This window comes from Pygocentrus nattereri, chromosome 24, assembly GCF_015220715.1.
Source record: "Pygocentrus nattereri isolate fPygNat1 chromosome 24, fPygNat1.pri, whole genome shotgun sequence".
In the NCBI taxonomy this organism is placed as follows: Eukaryota; Metazoa; Chordata; class Actinopteri; order Characiformes; family Serrasalmidae; genus Pygocentrus; species Pygocentrus nattereri.
The window spans coordinates 1,530,820-1,553,649 of NC_051234.1; the positions used below are offsets into that span (position 1 = coordinate 1,530,820).

At 39.9% G+C, this 22,830-nt stretch overlaps 1 protein-coding gene across 7 annotated transcripts in view; it reads left to right on the forward strand.

Moving 5' to 3' along the window:
• The window catches only part of LOC108439291 (DNA-binding protein SATB1), a 61,168-nt gene extending 40,851 nt beyond the window's left edge, over window positions 1-20,317 (forward strand). For all 7 annotated transcript variants that reach the window (XM_017717594.2, XM_037534133.1, XM_037534130.1 and 4 more), the window contains 2 exons: window positions 14,391-14,597; window positions 18,352-20,317. In XM_017717594.2, the coding sequence (XP_017573083.1) occupies window positions 14,391-14,597; window positions 18,352-18,888 (744 nt within the window). In that variant the 3' untranslated portion in view covers window positions 18,889-20,317. The remainder of the gene's footprint in view (window positions 1-14,390; window positions 14,598-18,351) is intronic.
• The last annotated feature ends 2,513 nt before the right edge of the window (window positions 20,318-22,830 follow it).

Below are 22,830 nucleotides of genomic sequence, written 5' to 3' on the forward strand. Positions count from 1 at the left end.
TACACAAGTAAAAATGGGATAAGTTATCGTTTCATTTACTAGGGATGTGACTAATTTTGATATGTATCTGTGAGTTGATGAATGAATGTTTTGTTAATGGTGGAGAAGCAAAAAATATGCAAATTATAAATAAATAAATATAACAAGTTTGGCCAACATTAATATAGAGCGGTGTAGGCTCGCTTCTTTCGGTAACAGCTTTTAGCGCCACACAGAAAAATATTTTTGAAAGCATGCTTTATTATTCAAAATTAGATGTCTGTCGTTATTTGTGTTGGATGAGTGAAGGAGATTGCCTCAAAAAAGCTGAAGAGTTCAGAAAGCTATGTGCCAACAGGCCTGTTTATTTCTGGAATGAGTTAACATCAGCTAGACTAGTTAGTGATACAGCCAAGCTATATCTGGCTTCTCAATCACATCCTTAACAATTAACCGTTCTGTTAATACATAAAATTGGCATTTCACTAATATAAGTTTGTTTTCTTATCTTTTCGCTCTCACTGTAATCAAATATAATAAATACCCACGTCGTGTTTTTAGTGTTCAAATAATGCCAGCTCAAATGCTTAACAGGCGACCTGAGTACATTTCTAGTAACTACTTACTGTACTTCTGATTTCAGACCAATGATAATCATTACTCATTTATCAACATGTGCATGTTCATTTATGCTTACATTTATATGTCAGTATAGCTTTAGATTTATGTATACAGATGCAGCAGATAGACTAGGATTGAACATTACAGGAGTGTGTGTGTGTGTGTGTGTGTGTGTGTATATTTGAATAATATACCTCTAATAATGGTCATGATCACAGTCTCACGTGCAGCAACAGCAGCAGTACTGTAGAGCTGCCTTGGGCCTCTGCTGTTCGAGCACCGAGGTACAGGCAGAAATAGAGAGAGGAGAAGCGAGGGAAGAATGACAGAGGTATGGAGACAAGGGTGCAGGTGTGGTCTCCAGGGCCTGAAGAGGGATTTTCAGTGAGTGTGTGCATGCACATCTTTGTATGTGTATTCATGTTTATGTGGATGAGTGTGTGCAGTTCTTCCATGTGTGTGTGTGTGTGTGTGTGTGTGTGTGGTGTGGTGGGGGATGGGTGTTGGACCTCGGCCATGTTGTCCCCCTCTCTGGGCTCGTATCCATGCAAGACCTGAGAGGCAGCCTTTCTCTGTTTGGTGGCACTTTCATATTCACACCAGCATTTCAATTACCTTCTCCTTCACTGTGTAGCTTGAAGAAATACATTCGTAAAATGTTGGAATTGGGAGTATGTTCATTTGGATTGGCATTACAGAGATATACAGCCTTTATTTCTGTAAGGTTACAAAAGCAGTAAATGAATAAAAGGCAAAGTTGCCTAAATATTCTGCTTAATACATTACATATAATCAATTCAACATACAACCATGAAATATTGGTCATATCTAGACATCTATCTGATGTTCTTGTTTTTTTTTTTCAAAGCCAAATGGTACTGACATCATCTTGCATCCTTACTCAGTAACCGTGGATAATACTTTTGACAAGTTCCCTGGTACTTAGAGGCCCGTTGCTCTGCAGCTTCAGCACCTGCCTACTGGTTTCTACTGTAAGTGTTCTTTTGAGTCCACTGGTTTTCTGTTCTTTAGTACAGGGACATTTATTATACATTACAGAGGCAGCAGATAGATTTCAGGTTGAAAATTACTGTAGTATTCCTTTAAGCCAGTGATTCTCAAACTGAAACCCTGAATTGCAGACCGTCTTGAGGACTTGAGGACTAGAGGACTGCTCTAATAACCACTGCTTAACCTACCCAGCATTCCTGCACTCTTTTGCCAGATTAAGAAACGTGATGCGTTAAATTCACTTTACTTAAATGCATGCTATATTTCCCCATGAAGGAAATATATTTGTGTTCCAGTTTACTTACTTTTGGCAACGATTGTATTTATATAGTGTAGTTTATTGATGAGAAAATATATATTTGCAGCACTTTTTTCAGTGCAGATTATAATGTTAACATTGGGAACAATGGTACATTAGTACTGCCTTTTATATGAAGATTTGTGATGGTGCGATTTAGGATGTGGATGAATGTCTATTGATGCACACTGTAGAGCTGGTGTGTGTGTGTGTGTGTGTGTGTGTGTGTGTGTGTTGAATGAGTCAGTATTAAGTGGAGAGCAGGATGTGGAGTTGGTTAGCTTGGAGCTAAAGAGACTAGCATTCTGACAAGAGCCCTTAAGAGAGAGGGGGAAAGAGAGACAGAGGGATTGAGAAACAAAAAGTAAGAGAGAGAAAGAGAAACAGGGGGATAGAGAAGGTTAGACTAATCACAGTCCCTGCTGTTGGATGACAAGCACCTTCAGCACAGTGTACCATTCCCTCAGAGTGACCACTCACTCACTCATTCACTCACACTCCCTTCTTCTCTCTCTCTCTGTCTCTCTCTCTCTCTCTCTCTCTCTCTCTCTCTCTCTCTCCTGGAAGAGGCTGTAGTGGTAATTAGCAGTGCTCTAATGAGACAGAATGTCAGTGATCTGGTGCGCCGCTGCAGTACAGGGGGGCCAGGCGTGGGGCTGGTGTGTGTGTGTGTGAGTGTGAGTGTGTGTGTGTGTGTGTCTGTGTGTGTGTGTGTGTGTGTCTGTGTGTGTGTGTGTGTGTGTGTGTGTGTGTGTGTGTGTGTGTGTGTGTGTGTGTTAGGGGGGTAGTGGAGGGTGTGCCATCTGTCACTGAGCACCCTCTCTTGGGGGGGGGGGGGCTGCACTCTAGGCGAGAGAGAGAGAGAGAGAGAGAGAGAGAGAGAGAGAGAGAGAGAGAGAGAGAGAGAGAGAGATACATACCTGAAATAATTCCGTTTTTCTCCAAACTCATTTTGTTGACAGAGAGCTAGCTAGCAAGTTAGCCAGGTAGGTAGGTAGGTAGGTAGGTAGGTAGGTAGGTAGGTAGATAGATAGATAGATAGATAGATAGATAGATAGATAGATAGATAGATAGATAGACACATAGATCGATAGATAGATCGATAGACAGACACATAGATAGATAGATAGATAGATAGACACATAGATCGATAGATAGATCGATAGACAGACACATAGATAGATAGATAGATAGATAGATAGATAGATAGATAGACACATAGATCGATAGATAGATCGATAGACAGACACATAGATAGATAGATAGATAGATAGACACATAGATCGATAGATAGATCGATAGACAGACACATAGATAGATAGATAGATAGATAGATAGATAGATAGACACATAGATCGATAGATAGATCGATAGACAGACACATAGATAGATAGAATGTTGGTGTGATTGAAAAGTAGGAATCTCTTTCCTAACATTGTTAATGTTTCCGTTTTCAGTTTATTAAATTATTCAGCATGATACAAGAACAAAAAAGCCAAGCTTCAGTGTCCCTATCTAACACTCTATCCTAGTGTTAACATGCTGCACCCACCAAAAAGGGGAACTGACTTTTTACATTTCTGTAATGGTTACAGTGTAAACAAAGTCATTCGGAGTGGTTTGGTGTAAAATGCTCCATTCTAGAGAAACTTACCATGTTGTTATTGTTCCCAGTGGTGATGATATTAACCAGACATCCAAAGTGTTTCACGCCTCCAAAAGATCCCTAAGAGAAGGTTGTTACGTTATTTGGAGTTATGCTGTCTGATGTCTGAGACGCAAAGGTTTGAAGAAAGCTTTGGACTAAAGTGTATTTCTAGGTGTTTTAATCCCCGGTTCCTGTCAACCCCTCTGTAAAGAAATGTGACTCTAAGTTTCTCTGGACTGGAGCGTTTTACATCTAACCTTTTTTTTTACGTCTCAGTGATTGAGCTTTGCAGATATTTAGAAAAATTCTGCTTTAATTGCATCTTTCGCGGCGCTAATTCAGGTACATACGTTTTACTTTCACTGAAGTCACTGGAATCTGTTCAGCAACTTAGAATGTAATTTTTTTAGCTTTTTTATGCCAGTTAACTGCAACGTTTTGTTCATTTTGTTAGCATGTTTGCATCTGCAGCGCACTCATATGCATCTGTAGTTCTTCCCACGGGTAGCGCTTTATAGAATCGCTGGGCGCTTCTCGCTCTGGCACCGTGCCATTTCTGTGCACTAACATGAGGCTTTTCTCTGTGCTTTCTCAACTCTACTCGTATTTTGTATCCTTACATATCGCAGCTTCTTAGATTAGCATTGCCTGCCATCCATGAAGGCATTATTGTTATTCATTTATAAAGAAAAAAAACGAAAAATGTGTATGTGTGTGTATGTGTGTATGTGTGTGTGTGTGTGTGTGTGTCTGTATATATACATATATTATTTTTCATTATTTTCTTTACTGTGGTGGCTTCATTTTGAGAAGTTGTTTGTTTACTGTTATGAATTCATCCTCTTCCTGTGGGGGATGGGCCAATTATTGTGGGGCAGAAAGCAGCCAGATGGGAACAGGGCGTCTCTGAGAGGGGGGGAGCAGGCCTAGGACTCTTTATTAATTGATTTATTTATTTATCTGGTTGCCTGGTTATTAGGTTGCCTGGGAAACCGCTGCAGTTCCCTCTATTATTAAAGACACAATTTTCTTGAACTGGAGCCCCAGATGTCTGAATAATTGATTTAGGGATGAATTATGGCACAAAAGGCAAACCCTCCCCTTCCAATGAACCTTTGTCTTATTGTGTAATGGACAGAAGATTCTGCAGCAGAATTTTTCTTTCTCTTTTCCTACACGACCACCAACCATGCAGTCGTTACCTTCACCTCTACAAAAAACCCACCAGTACAAAAACTACAGACGTAGTAGATATGCCTCTACATTCTCTCTCTCTCTCTCTCTGCTTCTCTTTCTCGTTTTCTTTCTGAGTCTCTCTGTTTTGCTTTCCCTCCTCTTTCTCACTCTCTCTTTGACTGTTTCTCTCCTCATTCTTTCTTTTTTCCTTTCTCTTTCTGTCTCTGTCAATTTCTCTCTCACTGTTCCTTTTATTTTCCATCTCTCCCTCTATTACTTCATATCAATGAAGCTGCCTCTGTCTCTCTCTTTGTTTTTCTGGCTCTTTTTCAGCCTTTCATTCTTCCCACTGTTACTTCACATTAGTGAGCTCTCTCTTTTCCCCTTACTTCCCCTTCTCCCTCATTTTATTACTTAAGATTTAACCCCTCTCTCTGTCTCTCCTTCTCTCTGTTTCTCTCCTCTGTCTCACGCTGTCTCTCATTTTTGTTCTTTCTCTCTCTCTCCCTCTTTCTCTTTTCCTTCCTCACTATTACTTCATATTAATGAGTCTGTATCTCTTTCTCTCTTTCATCTCTCCCTCTATTACTTCATATTAGTGAGCTCCTTTCTTTCCCTCTTTCTCTCTCTCGTTTGTGGGTGTGTGTGTGTGTGTGTGTGTGTTAGGTAGTGTTCCTGTTCTCGAGCTTCTCCTGCATCTCCTCTGTCAGACCACACAGGGCTTGTTCTGAGGCCCATTCTGGCTAATCTGATCAGGCAGGCAAATACGCGGGGAAAAGCGGCTTTAATGATCCCCCTAATTACCCCAAGTCAATACCAACTGTATTATTAGACTCCGGGAAAATATTCCATTAGGGTCCCCCCCGTGGGACTCGCCGCGCGTAGCGATGTCACGCGCCGCGCGCCCCCGCGCTTGTAATTAATTTTATTTACACACGCAGGAATGCGCAAGGTCGCACCTGCAGCCCGGAGCCGCCCCGCCCGGCCCCAGCCTCGCCCGTTTAATCAGATCTGTCATAATTACCGTTCGCCATGCTTCCGACACATGCTGCGAAATATTTCAATTTAACCACAGCCGCTAGTGCCTCACAATCCAGCTCAGCACTACAGCTTGATGTATCTGTCCGAAACCTGACGGGACCTGCCTGTTCACTCTGGGCTCAGTCGAGTTCGACATCACTTCTGAAATATTCGTTGAGCTTAGGTTAGGTTAAAATTAGGGTTTTTTTTTGGCCCCTGTGTCCCTGTGTGTGCAAAAATGACACTACAAGGTAACTTAACTGGCACTATTGTTATGAATATGAAGTGTTATTTCGTCTCCAGGGGGTGGTTGTCAGGTTGATGGCTACAGTCGGGTTCAGACAGACATTTTTCAGACAGATTTTGTTGGGCTGTAGTCAGTTCAGACAAAAGTTGGACTGGCTACAGTCCGGTTCCTACTAGGCCTGGGCAGTAGGGCAATGTAATTGGACATTGATAGACAAGTATTCATTGAAATTTTGGTAAAATAATTGAGAGACAATGAGAGAGAGAGAAGAGAGAGGAGGGGCCTGTTGAGAAACTACCTTTCTGGGATATGCACTGTAATGCTAGCTTTACTGCACGAATTCCACTTAATTGAAATGGAAAATGCATGTCGATGTGCTTTGGAACTTCAGTTTGCTGCAAAGTGACTTGCTGCAGTAAAAAAATGAGCTAAAATGACTGAAAGTTGGCAGAAAACAGCTCAGTTAACAGTATTTTTGTGCAGTATTTTTTGTCAGGCTACAGTCACAGTTTAGATATATTTTTATTGGGCTACAGTCATTCCAATAGAATATTGTCAGGCTGCAGTCGGGTTCAAACTAAGCTTTTGTTGGGCTGCAGTCAGGTTAAGAGAGAATTTTGTTGGGCTGTGGTGGAGGTTCTGGCCACATTTGGGTTCTGTCAGAATTTTGTCAAATACAGTTGCATCAGACAGAATTTTTTTCGGGCTGTATTCGGGTTCAGACAAAATTTTGTTCTGTGGTTGAATTTAGACAATTTAGGTTCAGAGAAAGTTTTGTTACCTACAATTGGGTTCAGACAGAGGTTTGTTGGGTTAGACTCTTAGGTTTAGATTCTAAACTTAATGCAGTGGTTCTGTTTGCTGTTTGGCTGTTTGGTAGTGTGTGGGTACGTTTGGGTTTAGATCAAAATTTGAGGCCTGATTAAAGCAAGAGGAACCAGACAAAGGTGACCTCCCTTCTCCTTCTTTACTCTTTGCCTCTCTCTTATCTAATCTCTAGCTCCTCCTCTCATTTCATCTCCACTCCTCTCACTTACCTCAGTGTCCTCTGAGGTTTTCTCTGTCAGAGCTGTCTGCTGTCTTGCCATGAAAACTGCTCACTGTAGGCATTTATTTGACTGTTTTTGTTAAACATTTCATATATCAGTATGTAGTTAAAGATCATTACCCTATTCAAAGATTAGTCAGTTAATATGGCCTCATCAGTTGAGTGACCCAAGCATTGAATAATATTTCTATAGCATTCAAAGTCCAGGTCCTATATGCTTGAGTTGAATATATTTTCATACCTATTTTCCCTTTTGAAGGCAAACTTGTCTGCCAATTAAGGATGCTGATTTAGCTGACATATACAATTTGCAGGTTTTATGCAATTTTAATCTATAATTCAATAAGATCTCTGTGATTTATCTGCTTAATTACGCACTGATATTAGCAATTAAACTCCAGCTTTGAATTAAATCTCAATCAGGCGCTTATAATTGATGGACTAGCTCTACTCGTAGGCGCTTCATGAGTTCCTCTCTCTCTCCAGAATTGGCGTACCATTCTGTACGTTTGGGTTGCATCTGCACTCTCCATCACATATTACTTCCTCTTTTCTCTTCCTGTTTCATTTGTCTGCATTGAACTAGGAGCTTTTGAGAACTGATTTTTTTTCTGGTTTGTCTTATCTAGTAGTCTGAGAGGAAAACAAAGCTTTGAGGTAGAACTGATGACATACTTTCCTCATATTCTTTATTTCTGTTCTTCTAGTCTTTTTTTATATTGTGTTTTGAATTGTCTTTGCATTTTCTCATTTATTAAACACTTTTGAGTGACAGCAGTGTATGAGAGGTGCTATATAAATGAACTCGCCTAGCCTCGGCCCAAATGATCATTATTTAAGTTTGATCTTTGTCATAGTGGAACTGGGAACATTATTGGTAACTTAAAATTCATTTTGCATATTAAAATATAGTTTTAAAAGCATTGAAGGACATAATTAAACCAATTGCACAAGAATTTCCTCTTTAAGAGAATTTTAAAACTCAATGCAGGTGTGTTCCAGCATTAATTTAATTCAGGACGCAGAGTTCATGGGTTTTATCATCAAATGTGTGACCAAGCTGGATGACAAAAGAGACGCTAAAACTGGACAGTTTGGCTCGTAGCTCTTTGTATTTGACTAACCGGTTTTGTATTTCTATCGCGCACAATCACATCACTTTGTCTCTATCTGTATCTCTATCAGCATATCTCTCTCGCTTTCCCCTGTACTGCTGGTTTTGTTCAGAGAGCAGCACTTAAATTACCCCCTCATTATGGACTCATTTAGGGGCAGCAGCATTCTGGGACTTGTAGTCCCTTCCACCCCGTAGCCCATGCAGCTTTTATTTGCTTCCCCACATCTGTGGGAGGCGGCCGGTCTCTAGGTTTGTTTAAGAGTTCATGCGGCCACTGGCCCTATTTCCCCTCTCTCTGTGCCAAGACCATTTGAATAAGCGCTCTGAGCAGATCCATTTGCATAGAAAGATGTCCAACAAGCCCCTGCGTCCTCGGCCTATTTTTGGCCTGAGCATTTTTTTGCTTATTGTTGCAGGAGATTCGCATATGCTGCTCGAAAAGGCATTAATATATTTCTTGGGCGGCAGATGGACGGGTTCGGCTCTTTAGCTCGCGCGCTCACGTAAGTTTTGCCGAGCGCGGCGGCGGCTCTCGCAGGCATAAACAGGTTTGAACGCACCGCATTTATCCTTTGAATTTATCTGCATAGCGCTGTCTGCCAGAACTGGGCCCGTGCCAGGATCAGGAAGGGGGGTAGGAGGAAAAGGGGTGGGGGGGGGGGCGACAATAATGCTTTGTCTGTTGTGTGCTTTAGCCCTTCGCCTGACATCAAGATGTTTGTCTCTCCTTTCTCTCTCTCTATTTTTCTGTCTTTCCTCATCAACTCTCTGAAGAAGCCGGCCATAACAATGGATTACTCGCAGGAAAAAAGAATGACATTCTAATTCTCTTGGATTACTGGTGCTTTAGAAACATCTTTTTAGAAAGTCCTCCGGGTTTGCTACCGAGAGTCCGTCAGTGGGGTGGTCAGTGTTGAATTAACACAACTACACTGAATTTAGTCAAATTGAATAAGTTTATTGTCCCATTTGAGAAATGTTATGTTTGAGCGGGTTTGGACGTCGTCCCCCAAATATTTGTTCACATTTCTCTGCCGTGTTCTTACAGCCCACCTCCCATGTTTAACAGATTTTACCCTGTATCGTACCTTACTTTACTCATTGTCTATATTCTTCCTACCTTTCATTAAGTTAAAGGATTTAACGCGGCAGTCACTCACTCATGTTGTGGCCTAATATAGCACCAGAAGTGCGGTTCTGCCAGAGGGCGTTTGTGTTTGTCCGAAAATATTTTTAATGTTATATATATTTAATATGATATTTAATATGTTTTATGTGAAGATGTATGTAACATCTTGCTTCACATCTCACTGTCAGCACCACACATCATGAGAACAGTGAATTATGGGAAGTGTATGCAGTTGCGCTGTAGTCCAGATTAAAAAAAATGTGTTGTTTGAAATCACGACCTGATAAATAAATTTATTTAAGCAGAATTTAAACTTATTTTTGGACAGCTGATTACTTTGTCACATTGTGTTATATTATTTATTTTATTTTATTTGTCCATGATGTAATGATGGCTATTATTGTAACATATTTATTTAACTGGAGCGATCGTTAGAAATATGAGTTTTTTTGCACTTTGGGTGATAAGTCAGTTCAGGTTCAGGTCAGTTTTGGGTGCAGAACTTTGTTGTGTGGTTCAGGTCAGGTCAGGTTTGGACACAAAGCTAGCTGCTGTTGGTGAGTCTCGGGCACGAAGTTCTCAGGTTGTGTTTGGGTTTGGACAAAATCCTCAAAATGACTAACTTGCAGGAGAAGAAGAAAATGTCTTCTACTTTGATCGGAAGTTAGTGGAACAAGATTTTTTCCGAATTATGTTATATTGGAGCATTTCTATTGAATTTGAAATTTCAATAATTTATAAAGGACAGCTGGCATTTCCGAATTGTGTAAAAAAAAAAAAATAATAATATTTATCAATCGACAAAACTGGATTATAAGGTTTGGTTCCAAAAGCGATGATACATCAAAGCCAGGAATGTTTACCTATATATGTACCATTTTGGAGATGTTTTTGTTACATCAGCAACAATGTAAAGTGTAGCCTTCCTCAGGTTTTTTTGCAGACTTGCAGGCTCTCTCGGCTCAGCGGAGGCCTTGCCGTTAGGGTTACGGAGGACAGGGCGGGTTATGCATGGGTGCATTGTGCTGTGGGGTATGATAATGACTAAATGGGATAATGTAAAGGTGTTGCCGAAGCCGCGTGACTAGGCAGAGTGCTCTGTGATAAATACCAGCTTGGCTTGTGCTGCTGAGGGGCTCCTGGACTGACCGGCTCACTGACCAGTTTATTAATGCTTTCGATCGAGGGCCTGGCAGTTAAAGGGACGTGAATGCAGTGCTGTTTCCTCACAGAGCGGCCCTGTGCGCCTCTCATTGGCAGCTTGTGACTGCCATAGCTTTAACACACACACACACACACGGTCTCTGTTGAGCACTTTCTCTCGCACACACACACACCTTGTTTTGCACTTTCTTTCTCTTTCTCTCTCACATACACACATATGCACACACTCACGCACATATCCAAATGCATGGTGCGCTGCATAGCTGGGCGAATCTCGCACATGAATTCAGCCATTGTGTTCCAAGAGAAATATTTTTATCAGAACGCCAAATTGCTATTTATACAACAGAACACAATGGAGGCTCTGCGTGGCCTGTCCTGGCCCCAGTGTGGAGGTTATTACCTCTGCCTCCAGCACCTCTACAGTCCAAAACCAATCACCATCACCTCCCACAGCTCTCAGGCCTGACCAATATGAACATTCTGTGACCGGTACCAATTTAAGGAGCCAAAATTCCAATAGCCAGTAAAATCAGTTGATGATCTAGTCAAATATGGTTAAAAATTAAGTAGTAGTTTTACTTAAACAGTGCTTTACTGACTGACATGACAGTCATAAGTGATGCTATGTGTTCAGTTTTACCAGATCAGCTAGTCCTGTTGTAATTGAAGATAATGGCTGTCAGCATCTCAGTTTTTTCCTGTTACTTCTCTGGCTGTATTAACCAGATTTTCACAGAAACTATTAAATGAGGATCTAAGTAAATATTATCGTGATACGTCACGTTGTGCTTTTCTGAGTACTTGAATGTTTTGTTTTGTTGTAAAGAACCATAAGGAATGGTGTGTAAAATGTTGAATTAAAATCATTGCACTTACAGTTTTTTGTAGTATATTTTAAAAGCCACTACAGCTGCTTTTTTGTTTGCTCCAACTTATCAGACTTTGGAGAGGGAGATTGTCCTGATATGTTCGTCTGTAGTGTTATGTTTTTGCCATATTGCCCACTCTCAGCTCCTGTATATTCCACACAAACTTCAAAAGCACATTGCAGAGCTGAAGCAATCTTATCAGGGCTAGGAGGAGGTCTATAGTTATCAGTATCAGTACATGCACTGCAAGAATTCAAGCTTGCATTGTGTGCTATTAAAAGGGATCATTGTTGCTTCTAAATCTGCAGTGTTTAGAACAGTTAAACGTAGCTGTGACAGGATAGCATTGATGTTCTCGGTTTGACTTCAGGGAAGAAGCTGTTAGAACAAGAAGTCGGATATTTCTATACCTTGTGCACCTCACTTTGGGGAGAAGTAGCTTGCTGTTCTGCTGTTAAATAATTGTTCAAAAAGCCAATTACGCACCCCCAGCCGGCCCGGGTGCCTCCTGGCTCTCTCTGTGTATGGGAAGACGGTGGAAGAAATGCAATTGGACAAATACAAATGTGTTTTCAGTTCTTTAAATCCCAGGGACCTCTTTCCCTGCCCCTCCGATTTGAAAGGCACACCGTTGTAACAAAATCACGCATGTCTGAAATGGTAACTTCATAGGAGAAGGAAAACTTTCCTGTATTATACACACGTTAATGGAACAAGATTTTATTCCAAGAAATTTTTTACTTTCTCTTGGTCCATTGATCATGAAACGTTCGATAAAGATAAACTTAGACGAAAAAAGTTAAGAAGTGTGGTTAGATGGCGATTTGTAGAGTGGACGCTTTTGATCGTTGTAACTTGCTCACCGTTTAATCTCGCAGGAATTTTATTGTGAAATTTTTTCATCATATAATGGGACTTTTAATGGTTGTGTTTGATTTGTGCTCGAGTTGACTGAAACTGCAGACATCAGAGTGGGAACAGCACCCAAATCCCTGTGCATGCAAATTAAAAAAAAAATACAATAAATATGGCAGAGGAACAAGGTGGGCTATACTGTCTTTATGTCCCTCTCCCTCTCTCCCGGGTTTGATGTGGCTTTGGGAGGAGTTGGAGCAGGGGACAACAGAACTGCTGAGTTATCTCAGCCGTGCAGTGCGCTGGTGTGGCTCTGGTGCTGGCACTGGCCTCCTCTGTGTCTATGTGTGTGTGTGTGTGTGGCCGAGCGCTGGGTAATCCTGTGGAAATGAAAGGTGCTGCCGCACACTGGTCTGGAGATTACGGCATCGCACTTGTAACAGTGCCAGGACATGGTGCTGGAACACGCACACACTTTCTCCTCTACACTCTCTTTCTCTCTGTCTCCTTCTGCTGCATTCCATACAGCGGTGGAGTCTAACTCCTTCTGCATTGAGGGATGTAGGCTCGCCCTTCAATAGCAAGATCCATTTAAAAATAAGATCAGGTGAATAAAACACCATGGTTTAAAAACAAGACCTCAGACCTGAGAGCACAATGTGCCACAGACAGGAGCAAATGTGTTCAGCTTATTGAAATACTCTGCAGAATAAGCTGCAGCTGCCTATTATAGAGTGTCAATAATGAATAAAACACTAGCTTGTGGTGGGCAGTATGACGATTTAATGTGACATTGTGTTTCTCCTCATATTGTGGATATCAACTGCGTTACAAGGAGAGCATAAACAGTCCTGTTTAATTGGACTGCACTGTAGGATGTGAAACGGTTTTTATATTCATAGTTTTTGATAATATCTTTTAAAAGTGGCATTAGTGGTGGTTGTTTGTCTCTCAATTTATCAAGCCTCAGACAGGCAACATGTTGGGATGCATATTTTGGTAAAATCTCTTGAAGTATCATTATATTTTTGCCCATGTATATTTATATCGCCCACCCCAGTCATGTGCATTGTATAGTATGATCATGCACCTTATTAATGAAGGTACAGTTACATCTAACTGTAATATATATATATATATATATATATATATATATATATATATATATATATATAAATATAAAAACTGTAAACTGTAATATATATAAATATGAAATAGTAGTTCATAAATTCATTCATTTTAATAAAAGACAGTCTCATCTTTCTGGACTGCCTTGAAATACCATCAGTTGTAAGCTTTACTAGAGCCAATATAACCAGACCAACGTAACAGGACAGTAAAGAAAAATGTGTGTAGCTGCATTATATTGTTGTATTGATATACTGTAATACCAAGAAACATGAGGTAATAAATAGATAAATATTTTTTTAAGCCAACTTTTTTCTTTTGTCTTTTTGGACTGCATCAGTTGACCCACATTGATTGACACTGCTGAGCAGTTGTGAAAACACCCAGTCATTTTATGTCAAAATGGATAAAAATCTGCCACCAAAAGTAATAGCCCACTGTAGTCTTGTCTTTTAAAATACTTCGCAATGCCTTTCTGCAGCTTGATCAACTCTCATATCTCTTTTAATAGGTGCATCTCATAAATGTGCATAGGCGGTTGCTATTGGCTACAAGTCATCTGTGATCATCAGCAGATACAAAAGTGCTAATGTAATTATTAATTACACATAAAAAGCATTTACAGGGAAATTTCTGTGAAACATATGTAAAATATTTGAATAACAACTTAGTTATTAGATAATTAGATAAAACCATAGAGCTAATATGACCAGTGCATGAAAAGATATCCAGCATTTTATTAAGAATAGCAGTTTTTACCATAAGTATGAAATTATGTGGGAGTGTTTGTGCCTGTTTCAAGCTTGCAGAATTATATTTACTTTTTAGTTTTAGGTGTGATTTCAGCTTTTGTGTAGTATTACGCTGCTTACTAAAACTTTTAGACATCATGCCGAGAGCTAAATAAACAGACTAAATACTAGTAAAATCATACATTTTTATGTGCACCAGAAAACAAACTAAAAATATCAGTCAATTCTAGTGACTCTACTGATAATAGTATTTCATAGTTTGTTCATAATGTGTGTGTGTGTGTGTGTGTGTGTGTGTGTGTGTGTGTGTGTTGTTTGTGTGCAGGGCTGGCTGTGTGAGCTCCTACGTTGGAAGGAGGACCCATCCCCGGAGAACCGCACGCTGTGGGAGAACCTGTCAATGATCCGGCGTTTTCTGAGTCTGTCACAATCTGAGAGAGATGCCATCTACGAGCAGGAGAGCAACGGGGGCCAACAGCACCACACAGACCGACCAGCACACCTGCTGCATGTCCCCACTGAGCCCCTACAGGTCAGCACACAATAATAACATGTCTTATATGCATTATTTATTGGCACTCTCAGCACAAAACCTAAAATGCTAACTTTTCAGGAGAAGTACAAAATATTCTTTCTTTAAGTGCAAGCACTTGTGTGTAATAATGCGTCCAGTGCATCTATTTGTAAGCACTTATATATTATTATTAGTATTATTATTAACACTAAATAGTAAATGTAATCCTAAAAGAAATGTTTTCACCTTTTCAGTTTTAAAAACCTGAAACATGGAGCTCTTGTAGAAGGCTTAAAAGCCAATTTGGTTGGTACTGTATGGGTAAAAAACTTACATATATACAATACTGTGCAAAGGGTTTAGGCCCCTGAATAAATTTAATTGTAATTTAGCAAATTTAAGTAAATTTAATTACATTTAAATTGATCTGGGCATTTGTTTGTTCATATAAAACGGCAATAGTAGAATATGTACAAATAACATAATACAACTAACAATGATTTTATCCATGGGTCACGTAAGAACTACTCGTCATGGCAGGCCAGTTATTTATTGTGGTTATTATCCAATATAATTAGTTTTGCTTACTCAATACTTCTTTGCCTTAATTCAGGTGTAGTGGTGATGGAATGTAATAAATCCATGCAATGGATGGGGTCACAGATGGGAAGTCAGGAACCAAACGTCCTCTATCACCCAAAATATTATTTTTGTTTATTTTTATATAAGTTATAATTTTATTATTATCTTATACTGTGGTTTTACTTGCAAAAACACATTTACTGCTGAGATAAATGGTTTTAAACAAAACTTCTAAAAAGACTTGCATAGTACTCTACACACGTACACACATGATGCATGCATTTGTGGCACAAAAGAGTCATATGGCCAGATAATATCATGTACATGGCCTTTAAAAGTTTGCAGACATCTGTTCAAATTATTCATATATAAACGAGCGTGTTATCGTTCACATTTTTAACTAATAAATGAGCGCAAATAAGCACAATCGAGACAAGCCAGCTCTGTCATACATCCCTGACACGTGACAGGGCAACCCTGTTGTGATGTCAGCACTCAACACTCAACCCTTCCAAGTGTTTAAACCACCAGAACATCAACAGATGCTTTTAACAATGGTTTGTGAAAGAAAACCATTGAATTATTATTTAGAGAGCAAGGAAGATATTTTCATGAACCTAAGCTGAATGTAGAAGATAAATATACCCAAAGGATTTGCACAACACTGCTTTACACAAAAACTGCTGGCATTTTACGCTAATTAAAATGACCAGAATGAGATGGCAAAGTGTCTCCTTGTATGTACACATATACTCTCAGACCTGTGCACATCACACCACACAGGAGCTCGGCAGCTCTTTATTTATCTGTTGCTGTGACTCCCGCGTCGCCGTTACTGAGTTGCTCAGTTTTTACTTCAATGTTTAACGCTTTGTTGCATCCGTCTCGAGTTGTTGGATATTAACCTGCAGGACTTTCTGAAGCAGTCTCAACTCAATCTCAGCATCTGTGCCAGAGACGCCGAGTTATCATTAGCGCAGACATTTGTCAGTGTGCATACTTTTTAAAGACAGCTGCCTGTTTCGGATAAATGAAGGCCTATTCAGGAACGCTGAAAAAAGAAAAACATCAGCCCTTCTCGCTTACAGCTGGTTCTTTGATCACATATTATTTTGTTTACTCCAAAGCATATGGTCAATGCGAGCGAGTAGTGTGGACTCAAGAAAGATGTTATTTATTCCGTTTTTCGCTCACTTAAGGCGACATTAGCACACAATGGTGTGAGTCTGAAACACCCAGATGCGAGTCAGATGTCTGGAGCACATGCTGGGTGACAAGAACGTCTCTTAGGCCTCCATTGCTACCAGTGTGCCGAGAGAGATTTGATACTGAGGCCACAGTAGTCCGTGTTCTCAAGTAAACGTTTAATAGGAGTAGTTTTCCAGAAGCATAGTAGTATAAAGGCCATTTAATTCTGATTCATATTTTATATATATTTTTTATTTTATTGATGATGGAGGATGCAATCATGCATGTTCACACTGTTCTACCAGGGTCTAACATCCTAGGCTGTATCGGAATGGTACAAAATATGCATAAGAAGTTTGGGATTTATACATATTACATATGTGTGTACACATCCATATGTCAGTAACAGTCATATTCTATGGAGTGCTTACTGTAATATATTCTACTGGTATTCAGAAGCTTCTAGGAAGGTCAGTTATGATATGGCATGTCTGATCCTAGTTTTGAATAGTTGTCATTTTAGGGGCTCCACTTAATGTAGCGGTTTAAGACCAGTTAGAGTTTTTCCTAGGACTGTACGTCCAAGCTAAGGACCATTTAGGAACCTTTATTTTTAAGTGTGTGCTCTTCTTTTTTTGATGTGCTGTAATGCAGTTGTTGAATCTTTATTAAGGAAGAATATGTTAAGGTCTTTTTGACTTGTACAGAAAAGTAAGTACATACTTTACCATTTAGTGGTAGTGATGCCTTTTAGGCCTCTGAACTGCACTCTTTATCTGATTGTCACCATTGGTTTCCAGTGCTCTGGGGAAAGTCCTAGGAAAAAATGTTTATTATGGTCAGTAGTGACCGACAGCTGCCTGCTCAATAGCCACAAGCAGTGAAACAATGCTGTGTTTCAGAGCCGCTGTGTTATGCCTTTGCCCCAATGTAAGATTGACCTAAACACACACTCACAAATACTTTATCTAAACCCTTGCAGTTGTCTGGACTTTTTTTGTCCTCCTTGTTGTGTGAAGGCCCAGCTATTGAATAGTGCTTGATAAGCAATCAACGGGCCCGTAGTTTCTATGTGAGCTTTTCAGAGTTAAAAAGGGCTTGGAAAAATGGTCGTACATGGAAAGATAAAGGTAAAAAATTCCCACAGATTACATTCAGTGAAAGGTTTCGTAGCCACTTTCTGACCCACTCGGAACAATACTCTCAATGACAGACCTGCCCCAATCAGTGTGCCCACATTTTGCTTTTTGTCTCGCTTCATTCTAATGAACATTGTTGGTTGTTTTCATTGACGGTTGTATGCAAAAGTTTAGGCGACCCTGATCAAATAACATGTTTTGTTGATTTTCTAAGTGATAATAAGTTCACATCATCCACAGAGCACGCACATCTGCACACTTTAATGCACTGTTACTCATTATTTGCTGAATGTTCCACTTTGGTAAACAAATAAAACATAAAATGTGGTTTGTGTAAAAGTTATGGCACATTTTATATTTTATGTTTTCTTTTTTTAAATTCAAAAACAGCAAATACATAGAAATTGGGCACTAAAATTTGCAGAATAATTTATCTGATAATATTCAGTTATGATTGTTTAGGAAATTATATATGTACATTTCGAATAATTCAGTATTTTTTAATAAAAGCTGTGTAATGTTTATTTATTTATTTTAATGAAGGACTCCATTGCCAGTTCCTAGTCCTTGCTGTTTACACTGATGCTATCAGCTTTTTGAGTTTTGTTTCTACATGTGAAAGTAGTCAAAAAAATTAATTTGTACAAAAACTAAAACAAATCAGTGACTTCATTGACTTTGAAGACCACAAAGGAAAAAAGCTTTAGGGTCTCATTCTTGTGCAGTTAAAGTATTTTACTCATCAAATTAATGTGCTGTATTCAGTCAGTCAGTATTATAAATAGTATTAAATAAGTTATAATTGATTTTGCTTTGAATGTTGATAATGTTGCTGATACGTCGTTGCGCTTGTTTCATTACAGTCTCAAGCCCACCAGCCACCCACGGTCCAGCACCAGCCCAACTCAATGACCCTGCAGCACCCGTCCCAGCCTTTGCTACCCCAGCAGGTTCCTCAGCAGCAGCAGCAGATGGGCCCCCGCCTGCCCCCTCGCCAGCCCTCCACAGCCTCTCCGGCCGAGGCGGAGGACGAGGGCCAACTTAAAGGCCGTCAGCAGGGCAGCCGGATCTCGCTGGAGGCCCTGGGCATCCTGCAGAGCTTCATCCAGGATGTGGGCCTTTACCCAGACGAAGAGGCCATCCACACACTGTCGGCGCAGCTGGACCTGCCCAAACACACCATCATCAAGTTCTTCCAGAACCAGCGCTTCTACGTCAGCCACGGCCCCAAGCCCAAAGATGCCGAGGAGGACGAGGGCCTGACGGACTTCAAGGAGGGCGAGCTGCTGAAGGAGCTGGACGAGAGCACGCAGACCAACAGCACCATCTTCTCCATCAAGATGGAGGAGCACCTGGCCAACGAGGCGCAGACACAGGCTGAGCAAGAAGTGAAAGAATGAAATCTCTTGTGCTCTCTTGTTTTCTCTCTTCTTTCTCACGCTTGATATCTTCCTTTTCTCGCTCTCCCGGTCTCCCCTCTCTCTCTCTCTCTCTCTCTCTCTCTCTCTCTCTCTCTTAATCTGCCTTACAGCAGTAGAACTGTAAGACTCTTGACCCAGGACTGAGTAATACAGAAACAAAAGAGTATTACCTTTTACGTTTTGTAAAGCCCTGTATTATTATCACTGTAAAGAAATCATGCATCATTTAAATAACCTGCACAAACGAAAAAACTGAACTTAAAAAAAAGAAAAAAAAATCTTGAATATGTTGCCGTGGATATTTGCTGACTGCACTTGATGTCTGTTGTTTTTACACTGAACTTCTGAACTTGAGCTACTGAATTTTAAAAGAGGAAAAAAAAAGTCAGTCGAGTTTGATAGACTTTGATAGATGTTTACGTACGTGGTGTTAACTGGATTTTTTTATTTTAACGCAACTGAAACCTGGGGCGGAATAGAGGAAAAAGGCCTTAACAGTGAGGTACTGAGACTAGCACTGCTGGCTAATGAGGAAGGATCACTCAAACTCTGGAACCCCTGTGACCTGCAGGTAAAGTGGTGGAGAATAGCTCAATCTTTACTTATTATTTGTTTGGAAGAAATATAAATATATATATATAGACATATATTAATTGTAAAAAAAAAAAAATATACAGTCTTAAAGAAACTATGCCAACAAATGCCTTGTACTATATGGCACTGCCGATGTTAGATTATTTTGCAAACCTTTGTCACTGTAATTTTCAGGATTTTCACACAGTTCAAAATGTGAATCACACAGCCTCCTCCCCCTCACCATCCTACATTATTTATTTGCAGTTCATGCTGTGTTCTGATGTAATTATGGTTTTTTTTTTTGTTTTGTTTTTTTCGGAAAGTTTCTGTTACATAGCGCTTTTTATTTTACTGATCTTTTTTCTATTTATAAATGTAATTTTGATGGGCAGTAAAATCAAAAGTGTCTTAACGTTTTAAATGGAAAAATGTGCTTTAACAGTTGCCTAAAAAGTGCTGTATGTCAAGCAACTCATGCTACAAGCTTCACAATTAATGTTGTATGCAATTTTTACTATCATGCAAATAAGCTTAGGAAAATGACTAACCCTATAGACCACCTTAGAGAGAAAAACATATGCAATTTGTGTGAAATTGATGTTTGCAATGTGTCTTCCTTTGGTTAACAATCCAATTCAAAGCTATTCCTGTATAAAATATTCTGTACAAAAACAAAAGTGTTTCTTTTTTATGAGTTTATTGCAATGAGAACACCAGTTATTTTGTTACGACTGACTGTTTTATAAGTGTTTCTCGGTTTCTTTGAGCAGAACTGTTCTAACTAGGAGTGGTTATTGATTGTTAATGACACAATTAAACTGTTTGTATTGTACCCCAGAATCTTTGCATTAATGGCACCATATACATGAGTACCAGAGAAAATTAGACAGACTTGCTCTCATTTTCTTTCTTTCTTTCTTTCTTTTTGGAAGCAGAACCTATTCAGTTCGTTACTGCTTGAACCTTTTGACTTGCTGTATTAATAGAGTAGCACCGTCGGCAGATGTGTTTTCAGTACTTTCCACGTGACCCCGCCCCCTTTCTCTCTCTGCCCCCCCCCTCTGTTTGTTTCCTATTTCAAACACGTTTCGGGTAAATAAGCGGCTGGTGTTAATGCCTCGTTAATGAGCCGATCTTCAGGGAGAGGAGGTGTAAAGAGATGCAGGTGCTGTGACCTCTCACTGAACCCACCGCCTCACCTGTTCGCACCTGTGCCGAGGTGGCACCCAGGCTGGGCCCTGAGCCGCAGGAGGCCAACACTTTTCCCTAAAAACTAAGTGTAGGCCAGGAAACTTCCCAAGTTTGTCAGGTGGGCGGTAAGTTCAGAAATACCTGTGTGAGGAGCTTCCACTTTTTCTCCTTTCTAGAATGTTCAGTGTCGTTTACAACTACTGCACCAAAAGGAAATGGCCCTACAAAGTTGTTCATGCTAAAAAAATCTGCTGTCGATAGTTTTCTAGTCCTCGTCTTCGTCTTCTCTGGTTGACAAACGCACCTTTGACGCTTGCCAAGTGGCCAATCCTGACATTCTAGAGGAAAACACTCCAAGTGGCGAATTTGACAATGCAGATGTCCATACCAACGCTTTTGTTCTCTCACCAGCTACTTGTGTACAAGCCCTGCATGTGGATGTATTCTGCTTTGTGCTATTTAAAATGACTGGGCAAATGTTAATATGTTGACAGAACGTCCCGTTTTCACACGTCGCATGAGATGATCCATCTGTATGTATAACTAACCAATAGAGCAGTGCTGGTACTGAGGCCATTACCAATATCGACCCTCCTCACAATACAAGGGCCCCCAGATGAACTGACCACCTGCATGGTGTTGGATTCTTCTGGAACGCCAATCTCTCACAGGTTCTTTAAATCTGTACTGTAAATTTAGCATCTTACTGTGTACAGGTGTGTATTATGTGAAATGTATGACATGTACAGTTGTGTACAGTATGAACAAGCACAATGATTTCAAATGTCAAATAAACTTCCTTGACGATCATAAGATTTCAATGACAAGTAAGTCTCATTGTAATAATCCAGCTGAAGATTCTTCACTATTCAGTCTCACTTTATTCGCGAAGGGTTCACAGCACCAGATTCCCCCGCAGCGTGGCCCTTTTCCGATTGGTGATGTTCTACGTTGGCGTTGGATCTCCACGGAATATACAGGCGTCTTAAAGCCTGGTGATTTCTCACCACGTCCATGGAGAAGTGGAGGGGCAGGGAAGGTAGGAATTAAAAAGCCCTGTGAAGGCTCAGTGTGTGACAGGGCTAATGGATGCAATGCCCCAACTCATTAACTGCTGCAGAAAGAAATATTTTGTTTGTCCAGCACCATCTTTCTGCTCGTAGACCCTTTCAGTAGGACATAAATCATGAGAATATGTGAAGATGTATCTTCCGTTTTGCTTCTTCTTTCATTGCATCACCATTATTTCTAATAATATATAAATATATATATACATATATAGATATGACAGATGACCTCATATATAAAAATAAATAGAGGGAGAGGGAGCAGCTCCTCATGAAGCTGTTCAAGAGAACGTCAACGTTGCATCAAGGATTTAAAATAGTATTGGTTTTGTTTTAGTCTCTGTATGTAACTCCGTATGTATTGTTTTACCAATATTATTCCAAATTGTGGAAAATAGTCAAAATAATTAACACTTCTATGCAAATTCAAATTCATATACTGTATGTGCAAAATGGAAAGTAATTTTACAAGTAAGCCTCCAGTATTTCAGTATTTCATAGCTCGATTACTTTCCTTGAGTACTACTGTAATTCAATACTTGTACTCAATTACATTTCCAAGAGAAAATACTTTTTAGTCCTTACTTTTTCATACTTGGACATCTCGAAGGCCAGCAGATTTTCTCTTTCTCTAATAAATTCACCTTCTACGGTCCCCACGCATTTCACAGTACGTTATTGCAGAAAACAAATCATTTTTATCGGAATACGCCTCTCTTACCTGTTCAAACATGTATTTTTAAACACAGGATCCATACGTTCACTCAGCTTCAGTTTTTCAGTTCTGTTCCTGAAGAGTTCATCATGGTACATTTTCAAAAACCTGAATGACACTGTTTGCATAAATTGACACGTGTAAGTAATTTTCAGTTTAAGGCAAATACTTTCACAATAAAAACTAAAAACAACTACAAATATGGGAATTGTTGGCAGGCATTGCTGGATATTAGTGAAACGCACCTCTCAGGTTGTAGAAGATCAGCAGTAAAGCATTTCTCAGCCGGCTTTTGTGCTCGGAGTGCGTTAAACTTAGCAGGCCCTGGCTGGAAGCCACGGTGGACGGGATTCCATGATGTCGCGCGGAAGA